This window comes from Epinephelus moara, chromosome 7 (assembly GCF_006386435.1).
Source record: "Epinephelus moara isolate mb chromosome 7, YSFRI_EMoa_1.0, whole genome shotgun sequence".
In the NCBI taxonomy this organism is placed as follows: domain Eukaryota; kingdom Metazoa; phylum Chordata; class Actinopteri; order Perciformes; family Serranidae; genus Epinephelus; species Epinephelus moara.
The window spans coordinates 17,420,600-17,448,226 of NC_065512.1; the positions used below are offsets into that span (position 1 = coordinate 17,420,600).

The 27,627-nt window shown below is 41.1% G+C and overlaps 2 protein-coding genes across 3 annotated transcripts; one reads left to right on the plus strand and one right to left on the minus strand.

The window, feature by feature from the left end:
- Positions 1-23: 23 nt before the first annotated feature.
- Positions 24-15,104, minus strand: tfdp1a (transcription factor Dp-1, a). Of its 2 annotated transcripts, none has more exons than XM_050048495.1 (12): positions 14,967-15,104; positions 12,811-12,896; positions 11,292-11,358; positions 9,825-9,946; positions 8,875-8,996; positions 8,563-8,728; positions 8,266-8,412; positions 8,111-8,179; positions 5,620-5,771; positions 3,152-3,318; positions 1,326-1,404; positions 24-1,224 (listed from the first exon to the last, which is right to left on the minus strand). In XM_050048495.1, the coding sequence occupies exons 2-12, from the start codon at positions 12,820-12,822 to the stop codon at positions 1,086-1,088; spliced, it is 1,242 nt and encodes a 413-aa protein (XP_049904452.1). In that variant the 5' UTR covers positions 12,823-12,896; positions 14,967-15,104; the 3' UTR covers positions 24-1,085. The 2 variants fall into 2 exon arrangements, with proteins under 2 accessions (XP_049904452.1, XP_049904451.1); XM_050048494.1 differs by lacking the exon at positions 14,967-15,104 and adding an exon at positions 13,712-13,781.
- Positions 15,105-21,846: 6,742 nt separating this feature from the next.
- LOC126392834 (DCN1-like protein 1) lies at positions 21,847-27,482 on the plus strand. The gene is made up of 6 exons (XM_050048501.1): positions 21,847-22,306; positions 22,453-22,621; positions 23,843-23,973; positions 24,061-24,143; positions 24,820-24,916; positions 26,119-27,482. The coding sequence occupies exons 1-6, from the start codon at positions 21,961-21,963 to the stop codon at positions 26,196-26,198; spliced, it is 906 nt and encodes a 301-aa protein (XP_049904458.1). The 5' UTR covers positions 21,847-21,960; the 3' UTR covers positions 26,199-27,482.
- Positions 27,483-27,627: the final 145 nt, after the last annotated feature.

The following is a 27,627-nucleotide window of genomic DNA, read 5'->3' on the forward strand; positions in this document are numbered from 1 at the left end:
CCACATAAATTATAGATACAAAATTATTAAAACAATCTATATTTTAATTTGCAAACTTATATTAGATTACAGAAAAGGTTTTTGGAAGAGTCAGTACATGTGTTGCTAAGTTTTAAAAGGGAGATCTTTGAAGGGAGTACAATAAAGACCTATGCAACCACACATTTTGTTACATCAATAATTTTTGAAGGTCTATCTTACCACTGGCCTCTAAAGGTTACTATAAGCTACAATCGTTGTAGGATCCATATACGTAATTCACAAACAAAGCTTATTTACCTATCAGGAGCCTGGGTTATAAAAAAGTCTTTACCTTGCTGGTGCCATTATTTTGTAAACACTACCAAGGCGTCGACAGGGCGGTGACGGAGAATTCTTCAACTCCAGAATACAAAAAAAACAAAACAAATAACTAGCAAACAAGATCAGGAAAGCAGCTGCCTACAGAACAGAAGGAAGCCAGCCCAACACAATGGAGGATAAGAAACTAGTTCAAATTATTGCCCAGAACACAAAACAGAAAGTATCAACACATCTGATGGAGCCCCATCCTCCGATGCCGTTGCAACTGCATTAGGCCATCAGAAACCACGGTGTTGCACTAACACGGCATGTTAAAGCAGACACTTTGGCCATCTTGGAACATTTTGATCATCATTATCATGTCTGCCATTTGTAATTGCAAAATAATAGGAATAACTATTCAAACAGGTACATTATACATTCTCCAACAGCAGTAGGTTTTACAGAGGTTGTTTTTTTTAGTGGGATGGCTTATTGAGAAGTGGATTAAACATACAAAGACTTCAGCGTGGTGGCCGGGCCACAGACTACAGTTCCCTTAGACAACACCTCCCCCAGAGCTGTGGTGCAGGTGCACGTGATTCAGGAGCAGAAAAAAGGTGGGTGCAACATACACCTCTGTTCTTTCAATATTCATCTACACCCCTGAGAAAGCCAGACAGAAATACAGGCATGGGAGACAGGGGAAAAGGTTGAAGAAGCACACACAAAAGGGGACTAAATTCCCACGGTGAAGGTGGTTTGAAGGACTGTGCTTGTTGGAGTGGCGAGGCGCAGACAGGTTAGTCTTCGTCGTCGTTCTCGTCGTACTCGTCCTCGTCGTCGTCATCTCCCATATAAGACACTGGAGTCTCCACGCGAGACCCGCTGTAGTGAGAGTCATTGGAGCTGGAGGCCATGGTGCCATCAGTGCAGCCATCACTACAAGGAGAAGAGGAGTGAATTGGATTATTTGTTTTAAAGGTGACTGAGTGGTAGAACAATTCCTGCTTTCTGTCACAGCATTAGTTTAAACCTCTCACCTGCTTGCAGGGTAACGGGCTCCATTTGCTGAGGACCCTCCAGTGATATAGACGTTACTGATGGGACCCTTAGCCATCTCTGGGGGAAAAAAAAGAAGCCGCCATCAGCAAAGAAATATGACTTTGATGATTCATGAAGTCAACACTCTCCTCCGCAAACACTGTATGAGTCAGCAGGGAGCGATTTTATCCAACAACTTATGTAAGTCTATGTAAAGTTTTAGTTTCTGTCAGGGATGCCAGAAGTTAATCATTAATCAGTTAGCTGAAGAAAGTATTTTTTGATGGGTTATTCATATAATCGTTCTATGGGTCAATTTTGCTACTCTTCAGTTTACTACACTGCACGGCACCTGGGTCTGTTGGGAGCTAGCTGGCGGCACTGCTCAGTCGGCAATTACCACGAATAACGGCACCATGGTGAGTAAATTAAGCTGCTTACTCCCCAGGGCTATCTGGGAGAAGACCGCAGGGTGGCAACCATGTTTCCACAGCGATGCCATCCCGCCCCCAGAGCAACATTACCAGCAGTAATCACAAATAAGTGCCGCCACTAGCTAATCTTATCCAACCTGGGTGGTGCGCAGTGCAGAGCGGCAAAGGCTCAATTTAGCTAACCAATGGAGATTGGAGATTGGGCAGTGGGCACTTTGTTTCTGCATGTCAACTTGGCGAGCCAGCTGAAAATACAAAAGGCGAGACATTTACAACTAAAACCAATACAAGTCCACCACCTCTAAATGGACAGCGCTTTGAAATGTGGCGCTACAGCTCACTGAGTCACTGGAGTGACCGACTAAAAGCAAATGCCGCTTGTATTTTATGTTGTGTTTTTTTCAACATGGAACATACAAAGAAGGATCCCAGACACTAAAATGGTTATCATCTCCTCCACAGATATTCATCCACTCACACATCTTGCATGAAATCACCTTTTTGCAAATCATTGAAAAGTCAGCGGGACAATTTAATCTGTATTTTCGCAAAAGTTGATATCTTTTAACTTTTGATTTCTTCCCTTTGTTTTTTTTAATTTGCGCACAGAAAATGTTAAGGGGAAAACAGATTAAAATCACTATCGGGTCAAAACCACCATCAAAAAAGTTTAAAAGTAGAGCACTTGATTGTGCTGAGCTATCAAGTCAGTCAGACACAGTTAATAAAATCAAAACAGGCTTGCTGGCAAGAAAACGATTACAAACAACTGGTACAAATCTGAGCCTCCAAGCCTTAAACAATGGATGGACATAATCAAGGAGATCTGTATAATGGAAAAGATGACTTCACTGAGGTCTAGAGGAGCAATTTTACCCAGAAAATAGGAGAAATGGGGACAGCTTCACTGTGAATGTAAACTCTATCATTTCAATGCATTTACTCCTCTTATGTCATCTTTCAAGACACCTGCCTTGCTGCTCTGCCTACTGGGACATGGGCACGTTGAAAGTGGTCATCCATACAAAAGGAGAGGCACAGCAAAAGCTGTATCATAGCTTGCAGACATACTGAGATGTAGGAAACTAAACCAAAGTAAAGTAAAAGCATTCCACCTGCAGACTGTAATACAACCTGCTGCTTCTTTTACTGTTAAAACTAATCCGCTGAGCAAAAACAGCTCAGCAAAATGTACAAGACCACTTTCAGCAAGCACTGGTGCTGTCTGAGCTGAGCTTCATGTAGTTTCTTTGCAATATAAAACTTTGTATGTTCACCAAGTCAAGGTTTTTTTTTTTATAAGAAGCAGAGAAATGTCTGCATGTGGTTGGCATCAACCGAATCTTAACAGCAACTGACAAAAACTTGCAAAACAAATGTGTGGCACTGACCTATAACGTAGGGCTCCAGAGCTTTGGGCACCAGGCTACGTGCAACCTTCAGATCCTCTGGAGAACACTTTCCCACTTCCAAACCGCAGGCCATGCCCATACGCTTCAGCACCTCGATGTCATCGTGGATCTCAAACATGCTGTCGAAATTGAACAAATACTCGAACCTGCAGGTGAGAAAGAGGAAGAACGAGACATAAGAAATGGTGAAACATCACTTTTTTACCAAATAAAAAATTCCCCATCTATTCTGAATGTGGTTTGAGGTAACTGTGCAATTTAGAAACAGATCCACAGTGTTTTAAGGAGTAGCACAGTGCAGGATGGTGGCAACAATATATATCCTGAAGCATGGATGACGAGAGAAATTAAATACTCCAGTGGCTTTCAAGAACTGGCATGTTAAAGCCCAGACACACCAAAAAGACTTGTGGGGACAAAGAACAACTGTTGCATTGCCTCAAGCCACTTGTGTCTCAGCCAAAAAGTTGCTCTGAAAACTGGAGGACCAACAGGACGGATTCAAGGCGCTAGTTAGCCAGTTAGCACATTAACAACACAACCTGATGCTGAAAGAACAACAGATATTTACTGTGTGCTTGCAAACAATAACACAAACCATTTCTGCTAAGGAGCTAAATGGCTAATAAACATAGTCTTATCTAATGTGACAATGTTGTTGGATGTGATCTGTCTTCAGTTGGCTGAGAAAACATTACACACCACATGGTTCTCCAGACTTTGTGGATAAACCTGAAACAATTCAAGGCTATAAAAAGCCTTACAGGTTACAATTTCATCACATTTGGAGAGGAGTGGCACTTTAGGTGCATGTGTTTGTTTCAGATTACACAATGACAGTTTAGATATGCCCCCATGCTGATGAGACTCATTTAATACATTCTCTTTTTTACCATCAAAGGCATGTAATCATAATAGCCAATGTCATGGTCGCACCGAAGGTTAAGTTCAGACTGCAACATTAAAGCCATGCCCTGCAGTTCCATGGGCAGCATACAATCCTTATTAATGGTACACACAGAGTTTGGAGGGCCAGTAGCAAGACAGGACTATTTTCATCCTACATTAGCCTTAATTATTTTAGATGCCACAGGGAAGGTCTCACATTCAAAGTTAGCTGCTGAACAGCTACATACTGAACTGTTGAGTCATCTTCTCAAGAAACTGTCTGTTTATCCTGCTCATCTTGACACCCAACCTTAATAACGTGGCACTCAAAATTTCCAAATAACTTTTGGTTTAGTTGCCAAGGGCTAGAAAATTATTAACCTGCAAATAATACATTTTACAAAACTAAACAGACACTAAATACAACTATGTGACAGCTCCAAGTCAGTCTGTTCACACCTGACATTAGAATGCATCTCTGCATACGTCTCAAGTGACCAATTCTGATCAGATCTCACTTCCCCACACCATATGCAAATTAAAATGCACATAATTTCTGTTTGCAAAGACCAAATGTGTTGTTTTTAACCAGTGGGAGGTTTGTCATGCTAGACGCACAGTAGACTACCGCTACAGTGTGTCTGTGTCGGCAACAGTTGGTGGGGTTCCACACGCACAAACACACAAATGGTGACATGCCTAACTATTAGCATCACATAGCTAACACCACCTTATCACAAACTGTATAAAAAAATGGTCAACATGGCAGCTGCCCAAAAGTGAAGCTTCAATGTCTCTATGGCCCCTTGTTCACTGGCTGCAGTATAGAGGTCATAAACCACCCCCCCTCCATATCAGTGGAGGGGACATGGGCCAGACTGAAAACTCAAAGTACATGTCAAATTAATTTTTCCCAAAGATGGTTACTTTGCCCTGATGTTTGTTCAAGTTTGGTTTAATAAGTTAGTTGATGCTATAAAAATGGAGTTTGACGGCTTTGTGTGCCAAGCAGTGTGCTCGCTTTTAATAGCGCTGCTCAAGATTGGCTGGAGAGGTGTATGGGCAGGAACCTGTTACATCAGAAATCACTACAGCATAGACTTTAAATGGCTGGCTCCAAATGCCAGCTCAAGATGGCAGCAGCTGTATCCAGGCTATTCTGGTTCGTTTTTGTACAGTGGGAGGAAGTGGAGACATGTCGTCCATCTTAATAAACAGTCCACGTACCTAACGCTTATTGGGGGGGTTTAAGGACAGAGTCAAGTTGTTTCGGTGTCGGTGTGTTTGTTGAGTCCGTTTAACAGCTGATTCTGTGTCAGCTCGTGTTAACTGGGCAGACGCTGACCTGGCCGTTCGTCTGGAGTGTGCAGGCAATCTCAGCTAAGACTCAATGTTGTATATAGCGGCTTTAAATTAAAACCTGGCTCAAGGGGAAATAGTCTAATTCATCCCTGCAATATACACTGTTCTTTTGCCACTGATCAAAAAAACAACATGAGCCTTGAAGGTAAACTTTTCACATAAAAGTGCTGAAACTGAAGGCTAGCACAACCACATACTTGTCGCTGGAGATGCTGCAGTCGATGACAGTTTTCTTGCTGGTGTTGACAATAATGAAGGGGAGGTGGATGATGGAGTTGGGAGGTGGAGGTCTGTTTGCCTGCTGCTCTGTCTGTCTGTTCCGCTGGACCAGGTTCCTAAAAGCTATTTGCTGTAAGACAAGACCAAACAAAGACTGAGACTTTGAGGCAGCTGCAGAGATCTCAGATTAACAGCACATTCAATATTTCAAAAACAAAAAAATTCTGATACATTCTTCAGCATGGTTTAGCTGGATTTATAAAACTGTATTGAGTAGTCCAGCTAGAAATGTCTCCAGCGAAGCAACTGGTTTGTAGTTCAGAACAGAATTTCTCCCGCTGATTAAACCATCACCATCACACTTAGTGGACGTGATGTACGTTATCAAGCTGTGTGGTGCATTTATTATGTTTTCGAAGTAATGGAATAGAGACACTGTGATGTAATACAATACAACACCTCAGCAAACACATTTTCAGTGGGTGTTGGTCCCCGCAAGGGTCGCATTGGGAAGAGAGTGTCTGGTTTGTGGACCTCAAAACTGCATCTCCGCTCTTTGCAGATGATGTGGTTCTATTGGTTTCATCACACTGTGACCTACAGTATGCACTGGGGCAGTTTGCAGCAGAGTGTGAGGCAGTTGGGATGGGAGTCAGCACCTGAGAGTCTGAGGACATGGTTCTCTGCCGGAAAACAGTGGATTGCACCCTCTGGGTTGGGAGAGTTGCCGCTCCGGAGATACCAGATACAAGCAGCCTATACTAGTGTCCTCTATAGGGTAGAGATAGGGTGAGGAGCTCAGACATCCAGAGGGAACTTGGAGTAGAGCTCCTAAGCATGAAAATGGGCAGGCTGAGGTGGTTCGGGCATCTGATCAGGATGCCTCCTGGGCACTTTTGATAGAGTTTTTCCAGGCACGTCCCACTGGTAGGAGGCCCTGGGGTAAACCCTGAACATGCTGGAGGGATTACATATCTCATCTGGCCTGGTAACGCCTCAGGATCTTCCAGGAGTTACTGGAAAACGTTGCCGGGAAGAGGGATATCTGGAATACCTTGCTCGGCCTGCTGTCCCCGCAACCAGGCCCCGGATAAGTAGATGTAAATGGATGAATAAATCTCAGCCATTAATTATATCTTTACAAAGATAATAAAGCTCAGTTCTGACTGTCACCGTCAGAGAGGTACTTTGAGTAATACCTCACTTACAGCGTCAATCAAAACTAAACATTATTATCTTTATAAAGGCAGATTTTATTGACCTGGCATCCAGACAAATCTGCTCCGTCATGTTTTATTTGCTCTGGCAGATGCATGTGTTCCCCCTCCTGTTGAGACAGATTCCCAGCTGGCCATTCACAGACATTTATCTAATGTGGGGCATGTTTTGAGCGATGACTGACAACTTGTGGAGCCTTCACACTTTATGTAATATATGTGATAACCTTTCTTTTGGCTTGCACATCTTCTACTTGCACCTACATGATGGTGAGCACAAACCTAGCTTAGTTACGAGGAGCACTGTTGAGGCATTTTGAGGAACTTTCTGCAAAAGCTCAATCCTCAAATTCTGATGGTCAACACGCCAACAAAAAAGGAAGAAAAAAAAAGAAAAGAAAAGAAAAACAAACAACAAAAAAAAAAAAACACGCCAACACTCATTCACAGACGTGAGCCCCTTCCACACATGCACTGCAAACATAAAATTATCCAGACAGTACATGGAGGAGCTGTGTGAAAGAACGCAAATGCAGGGTTTCCCACATATTGCCTGATTTGTGGCAGCCCGCCATGATAATATCATCTGCCACCAAGCAATGATTTTGGACCATTTTTTTAGGAGCGCTACTGGTATATATATATACTGGTCAGTTATTCATTGCCCCTCGCTCTAGACCAAAGGTAGTACTTCCAGTAGATGAGAATGCTTGTGACACAGACAATGTCCTGTTGTGTGCTACATGCGTGAAAGAGAATCTACAAGCAATGTCCTGGCCTAATTCTCCGACATTGTCTGGAGTTCATATGAGAAAATGGCTATATTGATGCTACATCATCAGAGTTTATCTGTGTGTGCTGTAGTCTGTTTACATTTGTCCGTTACTTAGCGCTATATCAAGTTTTGTCATTCTGAATGGTTGTAGGTCTATCCAATTGTGTCCAGAGGCATTTTGGTCTACAGCCACTGATAAGGTCCCTTGAAAACTGAAAATGAACTAAGATGTTCCAGACTAACTCACATTTAGGAATTGGTCTGGTGATGCAAAGCTAAGAATTTATGTCAGAGCTGTTGTATTGGGTTGCGGGTGTACATAATTAAATGGCTACTGAATGTATATCCATGCACTCACAAGCTCCATAAGGAAGAGGAATGAATGAACAATCACCTTCAGCAGAACTGACATCACAGCTATGAGGCTATGTGTTTGGACTGCACAGATAAAGACAAGTACAAGGAGTTCATTCCCACCTGCAGTATGAGCTCCTGAAGCTGTGATTGTTTCTGCTTAATCCTCTCCAGCCGCCTTTGTCTCTCCACCTGCAGGTACAATAAAGGAAGAACGATTAACAGGTGAAAAGGCAAGACATTGCCGACCCAAGCTATTCTTCTTTACAGGTTTCTACCTCTAGGTTTTGGCACTCTTGTGCTGAGTTGGTGGGAAGGCCAATCCATTTGATTTCCTTCTTCTCTTTAGAGATAATGTTCATGGCCATGAGCACATTAAGTGCATCGTACACACGCCGCCGAATGTTCTTCTGGTCATAGACATGCTAAAATGGAAAAACAACATTCAAAATATTGACAACAAATTCTAAATTGTTAAAAGATAATCATAAAATCTAGCACTATATTATATGCCCTTTTTAAGATATACATTTCTGCATCATTATGAGAAGATGTCATATAGCTGCGACACTCACAGCGTCATTTGGTGACATGTGGTTGTCCGCAGAGCTGAATTCTGCGACCAGTTCATCTGCCACTTCATTGTAGGTGGTTACTCCTTTCTTCTGCACCTTCTCACACACTTTCATGGAGAAATGCCTCAAGCCCTTCCCATTCTTTTCCCCTTTCTTACCACGTTTTCTACAAACAGAAGAGATCAAGTTACTCAATTTTCACATCAAACACAATAATCAGTATGTCAGACTTACATATTTTTATTACCTTATGTACCGATATTCACAATGATGTTTAAAGCTTAGGAAATTAAGGACCCTTTGAAGACTTACCCCGATGACCACGGAGAGGCGTCCGATGGCTGACTCTGAGTGAGAAACTGGGAACTGGGTGTATGTGGACTGTTAACCAAAATGGTATTGGATACCGTGGGCCTCTGGGGTGTTCCTATCACCTACAAAGGGAAAGAGCAAAAGAAAGGATATAATAATGAAAGCATAGTGGTTACTGACTTGTGGCTCGCTTGTGTTCAGAGACCAGCGGAGTCATTGGTTGATGTGAACACCAAAGAATTTGTTTGATTCTGACCCTCTCAGGAATCACTGGAGTGTAGTTAGATGTGGTCATCCCTTGCCCTCCTGAAGTCCACAATGATTTATTTTCTCTTATCGACATTAAGAGACAAGTGGCTGTCCTTGACGAGTCCACTCACATTGTTCCTTGTAGGCTACAGCCCCTTTTTATCACTCTCAATACAAACTAGAATTAGAGTTTGGTCCTTTTAATTTGTTCAGCCGTTTGTTGAAGAATGACAGGCAGAGCAGAAGCAGGAAAGTTGTATTACAATAACTTAATTTAATTTGTGACTCAAGTTCCTTTTAATTCACATTATCTATTTTATACACATTTATTCCTTCACTAAGGTGATATCTAAGCTGATTTCCGTTATGTATACATTCCATGTATATAATGGGATGATGGGTGTAATCCTGCTGACTGTAGAGTTGATAAGCTTAGGATCAACTGCCTCCACCTACCCTCCGCCCGGTCACCTCACAATGATAATGGAGGGGCTTACACAACAGTAAGACACAGCACAGAAACCCAGCGAGCAAATCTACACACAAATACATCTGCTGCTCACTGACAGTTTACACAGCTGAACTTTTTTTTTATATCTATTGAGAGATCTTACACTATCATACAAATGTAGTCAAGAAAGCAGAAAGGTCATGGCATTATTAGACCATACAGTGTGGTAGTTGTGCGGAGAATCACTCACCATGTGTGGCACATGTTGCATGTGTGCAGCAACGTTCACATTGGATGGCCCAAGTGTTTTGGGTAGTAGCTGTTTGGCCACGGGGGCAGCTGTAGGCTGGACAGTAACCAAAGATAGGACACCTAATGGAAGACATGAGAAGACCAGTAATGAGTAGAGCTCTTGACTAATACTGCATTGCCCCCTGTCGTCCAACTACGAGCACATGGGCCTTCATGTGTGAAAAGCAGTGTTTCCTATGTGGAACAGGCAATCACTTAAATTAGACTGTATGTAACGACCACTACTATTGTCAGACAAACCCGATCTGACCAGTGGTAGACTCAGGACTGAATCTTAATTACCAGTGATAGCGTCTTTTTGCCCGACTCAGTAAAGACAAAGCCTAGGTAAATAGTACAAATGATATTCAGTTAGAGAGGTAAATTCTTAGACTTTACTTTAAAGGCATTAAATTAGATAAAAACATGAAACCATCATATATTTTTGTAGTTAAATGAGATGTAAAAAATGGCAGAGTAGGGCACAGTGATGCTTATATATGAAAATACTGGGGATGTCCTAATGTGATCTGAAAGATGAGTATCAGGGCCTATCCAGGCATTTTTTGTTAAGTGATCTGGATGGGGAATACTGAACTGTATAGAGCCCGATCCAATCCTGTGTTTTACGTCTGCTGTTACACCTGTTTCTAATTGCGAAACTTTTAATGCACAGCAACGCAGAGCATAGCCATCATCAACCCTCCTCTGAGATCCTTGTGTGTGTGAGAGCATGGTCTGAGCCCCACCCACGGGAAAACACCACAGGCTATAAACGATAGCAAAATGCTGTATGATATTATTTCTGTTATTTACCAAATTTAGCGTGACTCAGTCAGTGTGAGTCTCTTGAGTTTTGCTGTTATCTATGGTGCATGTGTTTTACTGCCCTGCTCAGAGGAGAAACGGACAGTTGCTGAGCTTCCAACAACCAAACTCACCACGCCACTGCAAGTGTAACAAAAGCCCCGCGAGCAAAAAGCCAATAAGATTAATTTATTAATGTAGCTTAATCCACAAAAAAAGATGCACAGATGACAAAAATTGAACACAGTTAATTTAGATAACTTTAGCAAAAGATGCACCAATGCTGCAAACACTGGAGAATACTCTCTTAAATCCACAGAGAATTTCCCTCAAGAAAACGATGAGGCCACAAAGATTTAAGAGGGTATTTATTATTTTATACCTCATCTGTAAAGCATGGGCTATATATCAGTTTGACTTTAATAACTTTAAAGTACTTGAAGAGTGCACTGTGCAGCGGTATTATCTAGGAAAACAGAGGTGTCAGATCGGGACTCTATATCAACAGAACTCAATATTAAATGACTCGGACAGAGGTCCTGGCCTCCTGGGCAAAAAAAACTTTATCAGGGCATCCCTAGAAAATACTGAGTGTAATTGCTGTATTACTATTATTTACCTTTGCTCGGGCTCAGATTCTGATCGATGAAAACCTTCAGTTCTCCATTTGTTTCTATCAGACCAGCCTGCCAAAGACCAGAAAGACAATACACTTAAAAATCACAACATTAAAGATACTACATGAGTCTAGTTAAACAAAAAGAGTAAGGAGGAAGAAATTGAGGTTATGAGCTACGTCTTAAGTTATAGCAACTTGGAGGGGAACACCACCTAAATGAAGAATTCCAATGTTATTTCCATGTCCTAGGAAAGTTCAATATCTGTGAACATGAGCTTCTCTCTTTAGAAACCAAAAACCAGAGAAGACAGTCTCAAACTTCAGATGTCATGGAGTATAAAGTCTGGAGCTGCTCCATAGACAATGAAAAGGAGACTGATTTTGTGGAACCACATAAAGTGTATTTTCCTTGATTATATACCCAAAGTAGTTTCATTCTATTGTGGTGTTCTATGTAGTGAAACAGAAAATGTACCCATACACTCAGAACATTCCCCTGGGTGCTCTCAGCGTTTTCTGCAACATCTTTTCCAAATCTGTGTCTATGGAGAAGATCCAGACTTTATACTCTGTGACATCACAGATTTGAGTTTTGGCACTGTAGTTTTCTTATATTTCAGGCATGGCACAGCAAATTTCGTTGTACTCCTTGTGCAATGACAATAAAGTCTATTCTATTCTTCTGGGTTTGGGAGAAAGTTGTTCATTTCTACTTATATTTTCGGATTGTCTAAGACCAGGGGTGTCAAACATAGGGCCCGGGGGACTGAACCAGCCCACCAAAGGGTCCAATCCGTCCCTCTGGCTAACTTTGCACACCTACTATTGATGCACATGTGAAGGCTGAGAGGTTTCAGGAGCAATTAAAACAGCGAGCAGATGCTTCTTGTAAAATACTGCCTTAGAGGTTTTTTCACTCTGACCAGGATACAACTTTCTGAAATAACAATAAGTAAAACAAGGTATTGAACATTGTGCAAAATATTATCAACCAGTACAAAAGAATCTGTATCGGACTTCTATCATAAAACAATATGGTGGAACCCTGCTGCTGAGGCACTGATAAAACTTGAGATTGTAAGGCAGGGGATGACTTAACCTGCTTCTTTCATAGCTTCCACTTTAGTGGAAAATTACAAGAAAAAAGTCAAATGTAATGAAAGTGAGTGGTAGATTAACTGAAAGTGGAAAAACGAGGGTATAACGTTGAATTTACACATAATTTTTCTTTCTTCTTGGTTTGGTAAATGGATGAATGCTTTTGGAATGAAAGAAAAATTTGAAGGGGTTAATATTGATAGGGTATTATGTAGTGGTTTCTGGCTCACTTGAGATCAAATTGGGCTGTATGTGTCCCCTGAACTTTAACTAGTCTTAAACACCTGTCTTAGTCCACAGGAAAAACTTGTATGAATTTGAAGATGGGTGTAGCTCCCCTTTAACACATATATCTCCAGCTAAGGTGCCTACTAAAGCAAACAACCTTATTCCAGTAAAAACCATGTTTACAGTTACTTACATCTTTAGCCATGATCCCAAAGGACCGGAGGAGTTGAGCTTCAGGCTAAAAAGAAAATGTTCTTCTCTTTATCACTTTTCAGACCCCTGAGAACAGAAAGGGGGCAAAATATTAAATGACAAGTTTCTGGGTTAATCCATACATCACATTTTTTCTGTCATATTTCCTGGGCTTAAATATATTTTACTCTACTTTGGGTGTGAAATTAAAGTAAACTTATTTGTGAGGCCCATGTAAAGTGATTGCTGTCAGCACACTGTTCATAGCTACATCACTAACGTTAGCTTGAGTTGCGGTTGTTCTTCTTACAAGATATAACTGACGGGAAATGTGTATATTTCAAACCAATCTCGCTTGTATGAACCACTGAGGGGTATTTCCGAATGCATGGTTTACACAGAAAGCCACATTAAACCACCCCTTGATCCTCACAACTTTTACTACGCTAAGTGTGCACAAGGCCTACTTCAGGTACCGAGCACGTCCGGAGGAGAGGCATCGTCGAACTTCTGCTAACGTTACAGGTCACGCAAACATGCTAACTTTATCGGACCGGCGCAAAACTATTAATGTGACAAAAGTGGTAACATCACACGACCACAGATATCACTCTTGCATGCGGCAGTAACATCATTCATACCACACGACGATAGCAATGAACAACCTTTTGTTGAATGCAGCTAGCTAACTGTTCCTGCTAACAGTTAGCGTTAGATCCAGCTTGCTGGCGTTAGCTAGCTAGTTAGCTTATGCACGTTTTGAAAGGATTCACACAAAATTTTTCGATTATTTGGCTCCGTGCTGCAGATTACAGACAAAGTTAAGCACGGGTTAACATTTAAGAAACGTGTGCGCGTTTCGCACGGTGAAAGAAGTTAATATGGTGATTTTGTGCACTTACGAGTGCACTCTCCTGTTTCTTCGACGGCTGTTGTTGTTGGCATTTGAGAATGGAGGAAGAGGAGGTCTAAATCCCTACCAAACAGGAAACAAACTAAGCAATGTCGAAGTACTTTTAGATAATTCTGCAGTTATTTCCACGGGTAAAATATTTTATTTGTGTTGAGTATTTAACTCTTGAGTTTATTTTTTAGTCAACTTTCTGTGTTTGGCGTTGCACAGTGAGTAACGCCTGGATTTCCCTGTTAGGTCGAGTAACGTTATTGAAGCTGTATTAAAAAGTGATCGTTTTCATATGGAGAAAGATCATCCACTGAAAAAGTAAACAAATAAAGTTACCAATGACACAAAAGAAATGTGTGTTTTATTCAGACTGCAAACGTTATGAGACATTTCAAACTCACACCCAATATACTTCTGATATAATTGTCACTTTGTGGTGATTATATTATTAATGTTTAAATGTGGTTCACTGACAGAGATGGGTCTGTTACTGTTAGATACATGTCAGCTGCACATTAGTCAACAACAGTGAGCTTACATTCACAAACACTCACACTACTTTTATTATAAATTTACTAAAACACACCTAACTAGCCTGATTATTTTATTGTGATTAAACATCAACCTAAAGTTACGATGTATAACTTTGGCTTAATTTAACGTTACTGGTGTGATTTGCTCAACCGTTAAACACTTATATATGACGTTACAGGACACCAACGTCCGTTTAAACATTTACAAAAATCAAACCGTTTAATATCAGACGAGTTGAATATGTTAATGTAGCCATTTCAATTATAATAACCGTTAACTGCTGTGTTAAACTGACCAAAGCCCTATTGATGACCCCGTTACCGTTTGCTACACACGGTAAGCTAGCTACTTGTCAATTGATATGTTAAAGTTAACGCACAAAGTACGGCAGCGACTATTATTTTGCTAGTTAGCAATGTCACCGGAGTGTTTTAGCAACGAGCTAACCGGTGATTACGGTTAGAAAGCTAAGACCACCAGTGCTTTGTTAGCCAACTGCCAATACGCTAGCTAGTAGCTAGCGGGCGAGCTAATCCACAGCTGTCATCGACAACACTGCCCGAATTAGCTTCAATTTTACTATGTTAGCTTCGTGTGTGTTGCCAGGGTATTTCAAAGACATTTAAAAACATAATACATGGTAAAATAGATATTTAAGGCCAAGAACTTTCTCATGCGGCGGCTGCGTAGCGAGCCACAAGTCGTTAAATGCGGCTTACCGGTGCACTTCACAAGTTAGCAAATTGTTTGTTAGCCTTTTCTGTCCACTCTCCGCTAGCCTTGCTACAGCAGCGCGTCTCACAATCTGATCTTGGCGGTGTCTCGCTATGGCGGCGTCTGATTGGACAGCATCGGTGAGACGAAAGCAGAGCAGTCAAAGTAGTTCATGCCCACAACCTGCATCTCCTGGGATTGGTGGAGAGCAGCCAGCCTCAAATACACACACACCGCCATCTGCTGTACAGGAGTGTATGAGGCGACAGCTCATTTACGCACTACTCATTATCTTTTCTCTAAAGCTGGTACTTTCAAGACAGCTCTGAACACAGGTACGTTTTGCTTGCACTCACAAATGCACCGAGGACACATTAGATAAATTAGAAAATGGTCAGGGATGATCACACATGGATTAAATACAAATTGGCTCTCACCTGCAACAAAGAGCCACCTTGTTAACTTTGTAGTGTGTGAATGGCATGACAAAACTCCCAAACCTATGTATGCAGTCAAGGTTAGACCTGTACCTGCAGAAAAGCCACTTTATTTGTCTTCTCAAGCCTTAACTTTTATTATGGTGGCCTCCATATTGTGTCAATCACCCAGGGGGAGTTTACATTCTTTTTATTTCATTTATTTAACAGGAACAGAGCACAATTACTTTGCTGCACATCTGTAGTCCCTGGGCAGGAAACTTAATAATAATTTATCTGCTAAAAAACACAATTATATATTAAAAAAAAATCACACACACAATTACCAAATAGAACATATTAATGACACAACAGATTCAGCAGTAACAACACAACATCAAGTCATCACAACAACAATACAACTACAACACGAGGACACCACAACAATAGGATATAACAAGATTTCATAATGTTAGATCAAGTGTTTGAGTTCATGATTGTGATGATTGTAGCCATGATTTCATCCTAACCCTTTAAAACCTGAGCAAATTATTCCTTTAAAGAACACACGACAAAGGCAACGAGCAACTTCACAAGAAAGGATCCAAAAATTAGCAAGAAATTAGCAGAAGTTACAGAAAATTTCCTGACAAATAGTTGAAAAAAGGTAATAAAAAACAAACAAACAAAGATGGAAATAGCCTGAAAAAGTGCTGAATATACAGAGAGAAAGAGGTTTTTTTGTAATCTAATTTAAATACTACAGTTATAATAATTATAAAAACATTTCTCTAGGCTTTTATTCCTAGTTTTTTGATAGTTTTTATTTGAATCTAATAATTTCCCCCCTCTCTCTTTTGTTTTTCAGGTTATTTTTCTTGTCAGGTTTCACTGTTTTCTTGTAATATGCGCGACATTTCTTGCCAAGTTGCTTTCGAAAAAAACCAAACCAATTTGCTCAGATTTGAAAGGTTTAAATGCTTGTGAAAGGCACCTGAACACAGCACAAGAAAACTAATGTCTCTCCAGGTTTCAGAGGGTTCAGTTTAAAACCAGCAAAGCTGTTGCAATGTCTTATCTCCCTTGGTGCTGAGTTCCAATAGTTTGTAGCTCTAACAGAGAAGACTGATCTACCAAACTCAGTAGATCCGTGTTGTACTGCACAGTCGCCTCTGTTGATCGGCCAAGATGTCCTCCCACTGTCTGAGCGCAGTTGTATAAACTCTTTTAATGGAGGAGCAGCCGGATCATTAATCACTTTGTACACTAGACTAGCATCAGTAAGACACACAAAGCTGTCAAAGGTCAATAGATTATGCTTTTGATTGATGTTAAATCATTGAGTGCATGTATATTTTGCCACATCTAAGGGGAGCTGGTTTCGATTATACCTACTATTATACATATAAATTACAAATGGTGGGTTTTAGGGGGTTTTACACTCATATTTAATTCAACACAGGCAGAAAAAAACATTTATTCATTAAATTAAAACATAATAGATGGAGAAAGCATTTCTACACCAGAATAAAATTCCTGCCAATGTGGTGAAGGCTTCAAAAGAGCCATAAACCAAATGGTGGAAGACAGAATTAACAGAAACATATTTGATCATTTAAATGAATAGAGAAATACTGAAAATAAAATTGGACTGGAGTGCATTGACGTTGCTAGCACTTTTTATACTATAGCACTTTAAATGTGCCTCTCCTTCACATGTGCACACCAATGGCAGCAAGACCTCATGCAAGGTACTCTGCAGTTAAGGTTCAAAGGCAGTTTACAAGTGGACAGGAGGAGCCTGGGATCAAACCACCAGCCCTGCAATTAATGGATGATCTGCTCTGTGTCTTGCCAAAAGAAAAAAAGATTCACAAACTTCTCAAGCTGTCAAACACTTTTGAGAGGTGGTAACATGCACTGAGGGAATGACCTCTGTGTTTTTCAAATCATGGCTACCCCTTGACTGCATGGCAGGATACAAAATGGTTTATATCCTTAAGTGTAGACAACATCAGATATGAGCTGGGAGGTAAAATTCAGTTCAAGCGGTGTGTCAAGTTGCAATCAGATCTGATACAGAGTAAATCCAAGAAGGTCTGCAGGATCAAAAATTAAAAAACATAAAAAAGAGCCCAATGCAAAAATCCTTGGTACATCAATAAACCTAAATGATCCAAATCCTAACCTGCTCTACACAACCTCTTCTCCCCTCAAACATGCCAAACAGTAATCAGCCACCTTCTTTCCAACTGTCACACAGGGTTGCAACGATGTACCAGTTTCAGGGTAAACTGTGATATTAAAAGTGACGGTTATTGTATGGTGTACATTACGATAGTGAAAAAAAAATGCAACTGGACAGAAAATCTCAACTTTATTTAAATTATATTCAAAAGGGAGACTTTTTACACACACTTCCTTTAAAAATGTAGTCTGAAATATAGTGGTAAAATGTTTGTTTAACCAGAAATAATGCATCTGTTTTAATTCCTTTGAGGGTTATTCTGACAGATAATAATAATAATTCTGTAATACCTTGATACCATGAAACCACGATATTTTCTGAGATGGTCAAACATCCCTCAAACCACCAGCTTCTATTCTTTACTAGTATTTTCAAATAGTAGGGTATTTACAATTTACAAATATACTCAGTGGTCAGTTTATTAGGTACACCTAGCTAGAACTAAAGCAGTCTAATACAACAGCCCTAAATAAATCCTATCTTCATGAAGGTTGTGGTGCTGCTGAATTATTTTGAATTATACTGAGAAGTGTTACTATTAGTTACTCAACCCTCACTGATTTGAGTGGGTTGGACATATTAGAGACATCTCTCTGTATAACGCAATAAAGTTCAAGAGCACCAAAAAACTATAACCTCTAAAATGACAGCAAAGTCAAATCTGCCTCTCTAAAACTATTTTAACAAAAACTAAACATTATAACCTAAAAACTATGCAGTAACATAACAACATTTTTAGTGTTCAGCTTTTGTTTTTTGTGAGGTGTTAATTCAACTTAATAATAATTTTGTAGGATGTATTTTGTGGGGATATTGGATTGTATCAGACTTAATATTAGAAACATCTCACAGTATAACAAAATACAATTCAACAGCTCCACAAACTGCTGAGTACAGTCAGAGTAACACCCATGAATGTGTTTCACAATGTATGAATGACAGCAGTTTTCCCTCCACATCCTCTGAGTGAACTCAAAAAAGAAAGACTGACACCCACCCACAGATACTCTATCAGTTATCTATACACCCTTCACACTTGTTGAAGGGTGTATTCATTTTCACATGAGATAAAACTCAGCTGAGCGGGAGTCAGCCCAACAGGTGTACATACAGCATATCACATTTTTCTCATAAGATGAGCTGTTGTGGGTTTTTTCTCATGTCATATGGAGACTCAAGTTCCTCATTGTTCACCAGTGAAGGGGGCAGAAAATGAGCAGCTGGGGCCCCCTGTCCCTCATACGCTTTGTGTAAGGTGTTTACTTGTTCTATGCCTGAAAACTGTCTCGCCCCAGATTCACTGAGTGGTAATATGATTCAACACATTAGTTTAGGCACATGCATTAAATAAAGAACTAAAACAATAAAGATCTCAAACTATAGACGTGACACAGGGGGGCCCTTCAAGGCAGGGCCTCAAGATTAGTTAACAGAATAGGGCCCATCTTCCCCTTTTTTTGCATCAGTTGATTATGCCTCTCCACATACATATGCAAAATAAATAACCATGAACCAGCTGACACACAGCAAATCTGGAGTTGTGGGGCCCCCTGGAATGCGCACTTTGCTTCGGCGTTAAGTTGTTTGTCTGAGAGGGATTCACTTTCAGTTTTTGGTCCCTTGGAAGTGTTGTTCTTATGGAGTTTGAGTGCACTTATTATATGTCGATTTGGACGTTGATTAACTGTCTGCTAATGTGTGTGTTATGAGGACACTTGGTTTGGTGTGTGGTGAGGGAAGGACTGATGTCATGTTTTATAGTGTTTGGGATGGTATCTCTGTGGGTGTTAGTAGTCACAGAGTGTTTTTAGGAGCAGGGGGTGAAGGGTGGGGTTCAGTTTTATTTTTAAGTGTTGTTTGCAGTTTTTGGGTGGGTGGGTGGGTGGTGGGGGAGTCCTGTGGTATATATGGTGTGACTACATGATGTAACAAAAAGTGTAAAAAATCTCACGTTCTCTCATACATACATGCACATGGATGCATTTTGGCAAATAATTACAAAAAATGCAGGTGACAGCAGAGCAGCTGCTGCAGACCTCATCTTTCCACTGAAATCTACAATAGCGGCTCGACTACTTCCGCGCATGCGCAGAATGAGCGTCAGTCGGGCTACCAAACTGGTCAAACAGCGGGTGTGAAAATGGTAGGTAACCAAAATAAACACAAACCCGGGCATTGGCTTTGGTGCCATTAAGGCTTACATTGAAGAATATTGTTGTAGTATTAAAGTACATGCCGTGTCGCGTTTTGACAAGCCTACAATGACTAGTTACTTGTGTTCGCTGCTATTACAGGGAAGGTCAGTTGATATTTTGAGAGTAGCTAGCTAGCTACACGTCCCTTTTTGGCAGTCTGTAACTTCGGCTGTGAGCAGGTCAGTCGGTGGACCACAAAGACAGACAGACACGGGGTAGTTTGAGTGAAATCCCGGTTTATCCATAACCATACTGACAGTGTGTTCCCGTGTTACTGTCCCCTATAGTTACTGTCAGTGATACATTCTGGCTAACTTAGCTAACGTTAGCCAGTAGAAGTTATTAGCTGGTGCTGTGTAGACAATGCTAACCTAACGTTACCCATCTGGTCGCACAATAATCCGTGCAGTGTGAACAGCAGCCAGTACAGACATTTGACTTCATGTGGTGTTATTAAGAATAATCGGTGGCGGTTGGTGGAGTCATTAGCAGCTTGGTGAACTCACAGTTTTAGTCTCCGGTTTCAGGAAATGCTGCTCTTCTTCAGTGAAGTGCAAGTGCTCAGATACTGCAGCTGCTGTGAGGAGGTGTCATGGTGATTTTATCACTGGATGATATCGATTCTGGCTGGGATATAAGATTATCTTCATTATCAGACACTTTGCTGTTTATTACTCATTAAGTAAATAGCAAAAGGGCCACATCACAGTTTTGAAAAGCCCTAAGGTGGTGTCTTCAAATGGGCTGTTTGTCAAATCAGCAGTCCCAAACTCAGAGATATTGATATTGCTATCATAGAAGAGTAAGGAAATAAGCAAATCCTAACATGTGAGCAGCTGACCAGTGACGTTTGGGCGTTTGTTTTCTTTAAAAAATCACTTAAACCACTAATTGATTATCAAAGTTGTTGCAGATTCATTACAGTCAATCAACTAATTGATGATCAACCAAGCATGACATCTATACAGGGTTAGGAAACTAGAAATGGTCTGGAATTTGGTTACAGTATGACTTAAGTTCAGACAACTTTAAATCAACAGTCTCAGACTCAGAGATATTAATTTACTTTCATAGAAGAGTAAGGAAATAAGCAAATCCTAACACTTGAGCAGCTGACCACTGGAGTTTTGACATGTGTTTTCTTTAAAAAAAAAAAAAAAGACTTAATCGATTATCAAATTTGTTGCAGATTAATTTCAGTCAATCAATTAACTGATCATCAACCAAGAATGATATCTATATAGGGCTAGGAAACCAGAAATGGCCTGGAATTAGGTTCAAGTATGACACTGTCTTCAGTTCAGTTCAGACAACTTTATTTGTGCCACAAGGGCAATTCATTTGCAGCTTTACCCAGTCCCTACCATACATACAACATTCAAGAACTCAAAGCTAACTGTTGTTCATCACTGGTCTTTAATCGTGGCATTACAGTTTAATGATACATATTCTGAACTTATTTTGCTGGCTGACACTAGCCAGAGTTTAGATTTGCACCAGCCATCAGCCAAACACTAGTAAAATGTGCACATGGTTGCTAGATTTGCTTCACTCGCCATCTTAAAAAAACAATGGTAATCTGTTCAGTGGCTGGTAGATTTTGGAGTCCACCAGCTCCAATGGCAGATGGACAAAATAGTTCATTTCCAACCCTGACACTAGCCGAGTAAAATGTACATTGGACGCCTCTTCATTCTTGTATCTATAACCAATTTCATGTGCACATATCTTGTAAAAGTGCAGATTTTCATACCGCTGAAAATATCAGTATAGAAATCATGCTTACAGTCATGTGACATTTGATTTTTTCTTTTTTTAATATTGCCATGTATTTTTGGCAGGGTGCTTGTGTTACACTCCAGACTTGTTGCACCTCTAGGTCTGGGTGATGGCATCCCATTTCCCTGCTCATGTTACATCTATGACTGTAGTTATCTGAGGGGCCCTCCCGGGTACAGCATGTGCTTTGAGAATCCACAACATCCTCCTTCAGAAAAGCCCATGTTGCTTTTGGATAGAACATAATTAACCAGCACAGCGTCTTGGCTCACCACCTATGATGTGTGTGTGTCAGTGTGACAGACTAACCTTTTGAAATATGAGTGTTTCTGAGCGCCTCGCTGTCCTTACTGTTGCCTGAATGCCTGTAGATGTGTGCGTCTCGCTGTGTGTTTTTGTCTGTGTTTCCGTCTGTGTCTGTGTGTTGCTGTCAGTGTTCACTGGTCTGATCGCTCCCGTGTCTGACAGCCCATGTCCTGTACTTACACAGCATAAGCTGAAGTCTTCGCAGAGGGACAAGGTACGGCAGTTCATGTCCTTCACACAGGCTGGGGAGAAGACAGCTGTGTACTGCCTCACACAGAATGATTGGAAACTAGAAGTTGCTACCGACAACTACTTTCAGAATCCAGATCTCTATTGTAAGGAATCCATGAAAACATCAGTAGACCGGAAAAAGCTGGAGCAGCTCTACAATCGCTACAAAGGTTAGTGGGAACGTCTATGTTTTACGCTGTAACTTGAAATATTTACTACAACAGAGTTGTTCCAGAAAGGACTGTGTTCTTTGAACATTAAGAGACACTACTTCTTTGCAACAACTGTCAGTGTAACTGTTTTTTTGCCTTCATAGATCCCCAGGATGAGAATAAGATTGGTATCGATGGGATCCAGCAGTTTTGTGATGACCTCTCGCTGGATCCAGCCAGCATCACCGTGCTGGTTGTCGCGTGGAAGTTTCGTGCGGCCACTCAGTGCGAGTTCACCAAGAAGGAATTTCTGGATGGAATGACAGAGTTGGGGTGAGTGTTGACATCAACAGCATGAGACACGCTCCAAAGTGGGACATAAACACTGTGCCTGAAGTATCTTCGCATGGTGGTTCTCTTAGTGTAGCTCCAGAGAGGGAAGGTTGTCTATATATAGAGCCACTCAACCACAGCTTGGGTATTCTGTGTCTTCGTGGAATGACTCAGTGGAAGAGCTGCAGTGTTTTGACTTCAGAGGTTCATGTGTCAGAGTTAACTTCGGTCAGTTTGTCATTAGCATCGGGACGGTCATGTTACAACTGATTTAGGTGGTCGGTGTGTGTCAGGGCTGTAATCAACCAAGGAAAATCTTGGTCGAATTAAATTCTACCTTCTCTTCCACCAATCAATTGGTTGAGGGGGGAAAATTCTTCTTCTTTCCTGTCACACAGCTCAATAGTAACACTTGTCCAAGGCAAGTTAACTTTGTGTTTAGGCACGTGGATTGCCTTGAGTGAAACATAAATTATATTCACTGTAATATTATCTGAAAATAAACTGTGCACTGTATCGTTGGGAGTGTCCAGCTGAGCTGTACACGTGAGTGTCTCACCACTAAGCACTGAACTGGACTGATGAGAAAAATCTGACATACTGGACACAACAGAAGTCAACCCTGGGGTTGATAATGTCATATACAGCGTAACATTACTAACATTAAATATCTCTGTAATGCTGCATGCGAGAGAGACTTACTATTTTTAATCCAGTAGCTAACTTGAGCCACCGTGCCGCTCCAACAAGGGCTCCAGTGTGACTCTATTCTTTTCAGAAGCTTTATAATCTGGCCTTAAACTGCAACGTCCTTTTTGACTCGTTATAAAATAAGTCCAGTGTGATCCATTATCCATTTTTCTGACTAAAAACAAGAGTTGAAAAATGTCTAACTTTGGTTAAAACACTGCGCTGGTCAGTGCCACCAGCTGACCAATCACAGTGGAGAAGGGGCAGGACAAATACCACAAAGACCGGCTGTCACACAGGACATTTACAAGTACCGGAAAACAACAACTGCCATTTTCAGATGGGACAAGAAATGCTTTGGTGGACACACAGCTTTATTAAAGTAACACAAGCGAATGTCCAACCAATGAGAATTTGGTCAGACAAGAGCATATCAACCAACCAATCGACCAAACAACCAGAATATGAAAGCTCAAGTGTGTATTTAATCAGAGTTTGCATATTCATTGCTCAAACTGTCTATTTTTCTAGGTGTGACAGCCCCGAAAAACTGAAGGCCCTTTTGCCAAGATTAGAGCAGGAGCTCAAAGACAGCGGGAAGTTCAAGGACTTCTACCAGTTCACCTTTAACTTTGCCAAAAATCCTGGACAGAAGGGTCTAGGTAAGAGTGACAGTGACAACTTGCTGAATGGTATCACTGATTTACAAACTGTTGGGACTAAGTGTTGTGCTTTGTGTCTGTGTGCAGACTTGGACATGGCCGTAGCCTACTGGAACCTGGTTCTGTCAGGACGATTTAAGTTCCTTGATCTTTGGAACAGATTCCTTTTGGTGAGTCAGAGAAGTGAAATTAAAGATGCACCAGTTAAATATCTTGGATCGGTATCAGCGAATGTGCTGACCGTAAAATGCAGATCAAGTATTGGCCATGATGTATCGGCCATGGACACGACCTCGATCATTTTGCCGACCTCGATATTGCGCGTTGTGTTAATGTGCTTGTTTGTACACATACGAATGTCCCCAACATGATGCCAGAATAACCAGCAGGGTTTTCCCAACCATTATCAGACTTGGGCGCAGCAATTCTCCCTTTTTTTTTTGTCTCTACACGCCCGCCTACTTATGCAAGTTTGAAAAATGGACTGGTATTAGATCTGTTCTTAGTATCACAAGATGCCTGGGTTGGAACTGATATCACGTGAGAGAAAGTTGGATGGGTGCTTCCCTCATTGAAATGTATTTGCCCCAGTGATGGGAAACTTGGCTAAGGCTGTGCCAGCTTTCATTACATCGACCTCAGGGGGGATCAGCAAGTGCAACCAGATGGTATTTGGTTGGAATGAAAACCTGCAGACGCATGGACTTCAGAACACATGCTGCCCCACTGGACTTTAAGTTTACACTTTATACTGAGTTTTAAAGGCAAAAAGAGTTTGTGTGGTGACAGAGGTACCTGTGAAAACATGTTTATACCAATATGTTGACCAGCACTTGTCATTTACAGGAACACCATAAACGATCCATCCCAAAGGACACATGGAACCTATTGTTGGACTTTGGTAACATGATTGCAGATGACATGTCAAACTATGATGAGGAAGGTGAGTGTGACAAATTTCCTTCAGGGGCTGAATCCAAATGTTCAGACATCACTGCAGACTCACGAACTTTATGAGCTTGTTTCCCAGAAGTCTGCGACTGTTGAGGGCCGTCCGAATGCGCAATTCATCCAGTTCACGAGGGGCCTCAAGCAAACTTTTTGCAGTTTAAGGCCTTTGCACACTGAGTCTGATTTTTTTCATCTGAAATTGTTTCACACCTAAAAATAAATACGACCACACATTGTGTCAGTCACGTTTGCACACTGAGTCCGAAACTTTTGACCAAAGACTCGCAACAGGCACCGTTCTGCAATGTTCTAAAACCCTGCCAGTTCACACCAGTGCAACTAGATGAGACGGTGTATCATCTCTATGCAAGAACAATGTCTGTACTTCTATTTTTCAGCTTTTCAGACTTATTTTGTGGCTGAATATAATTTGTAGCTTCTGCAATATGAATAAGGATAGTGATAGTGGGATACTGGCTACAGCTGCATTTGTAGTAGTGATGAAACAGTGAAAAACAGAAACAAAACATAGCATCAGATGGACTGTGTTCATAATAAATACGCCACAATAATATATGTAAGCAGCGCCAATTAGTTAGTCAATGACAATGTGTGTGTGTGAGGGGGCATAAGCACATACAGTGAGTAGCAGCAGCACCCACCGTCCAACACAAGCACACCATGAGGACAGAAACAGAGGGCTCGGCAGGGACGGAGCACCTTCCACAGTACAACCATTTTGACTTGACCGGCGGATACAAGCCGATTGCCTGTTGAAACAGGTGACGTGCTTTACGGTCTAAAACAGCCGCCGGCAATTTGACCAATTGAGTTGCAGCTGACACCATCAACCGGCTTGAGTCAAGCTCAGACAGCTACTTCACACCACTGCAACTTATCTCTGCAACTTTCTAAAACGGTTTTGTCTCATCGCGAATCACTGGTCTGAACTGGGCCCGTCTATCAGCAGCTTTTACAACATTGCAGTCTTGCCCCCTCGCAGATTTGACGAGGTGACGGTAAACACGTCACAGTACATGCAACTGAAGGGCTCAGTCCACAAGTCAAGAGGATGGACATTTGGATTCAGCCAGATTTAGCATTGCTCCATCTGCTGTCTCTGTAATGCTGTGAATATGGATGTATTTAAATCACTGTGACACTAATGAGATCTTGTTGGTGTGTCTTCCTCAGGAGCATGGCCAGTCCTTATAGATGATTTTGTGGAATTCGCACGACCAATTGTAACGGGATCAAAACGTAAAACTCTCTAAATCCAATCCCAACTCTGGAAAGCCAGAACCTTGTTTCTTTTACAGTGACTTCATAGTTTTTTTTAAGACTTGTACAAAAAAAGTGAAAATCGTAGACTGCAGAGAGAAAACAGAAGCACTTGAAACTGTCAGGAAACCACCTTTCAGGGAGCTGAGTAAAAAACTATGAGAACAACCGGCCACATCTCTTGTCCTCGGGAGACTGAGGCGTCATACAGACATTGCCAGAGTCGCCGTTGTCTCTCCTGTTGTGTTCTCAGCATCCTGGACGCCCCTCTGCTCTGCTCCAGGAGGAGCACTACCTGTCAGGCCACAGCCCTGTAAGTGGGGATGGACACAGCGCTGAGAGGAGGTTCGCTGGCTGTCTGTACTCTAAAAGGACTGGAGAGGAGAAAACTGTGTGTTTTAAGTCAGCTTTGTTTTGTTATATGAAGCTCTGAGTGACTGTGCAAAGTTCCCATGTCTTACTCTAACTTGGAGACAGAGTGCTCACTACACCAGCACCAACAGAACTGTTGCAGTTTTTACTGTACATACTGTATCTATTGGGACAGTTTACAAAGAGAGCTATATGAAGAATAATATAAATACGTTCAATTTATAAATGCAACAGATGATTCTTTTATGTACAGTAAATGCTAAGATCTCTAACGGGATGCCTCAATATTGTGGATGATATGCTGTTGGTTTAATTGCTAGGTGGATCTGTCAAGTCATGGAATTGTGAGCTTCTCATTGAAAGCATGTTAAATACATTTTACGTCACCTTGGGCTGGTTTCACAAATACACAAGTAAAGGCAGTGCTTTAATTTAGATATATTGGTTCGTGGTGTTCATTTGTCAGGTTAATCTCAGTCAGGAGTGGGTCTTGAATCCTACGTGTGACGTAATCCACAGCATTTTGTTTTCAAAGGATGATTTTCTTTCTAACTGTCGGGCAAAGTGTTTTGTTTTTATCCCTCCCGAGACGTTAACGATGCTAAAGCATTTAAGTGAAATTTAAAGTTAAGACATTACAGACCCTTAGGATTGCATGGCACATATCTGTATGTTATGGCAGTGCGAAGTTCAAAAGCCAGGACACTAACGAGGGCAACAACACGACGACAAAGTAAGCCTTAAGAATAAATATCTGTCTGTTCAATATTTATATTTCTGTTCACGCCCATCTGTCCAGTGTTACTGAAGGTAGTGAAAATTAGAATATATTGTTAATAAGTCATGTAAGTAGCCTAAGTATATTGTTCATTTAAGAAAGATGAATAAAGCATGTGTTTTTCCATAATCATACATGCAAATAGTTCTTTTATTGGTGATGAGACAGATGAGGGAAACAGTAAATATCACTTACAGCACAAAGCTGCTTAGACAAGAGCGTATTTGATAAGCACAGTTATGATCGAGCCAGAGTGTAAAAAAGATTCATAA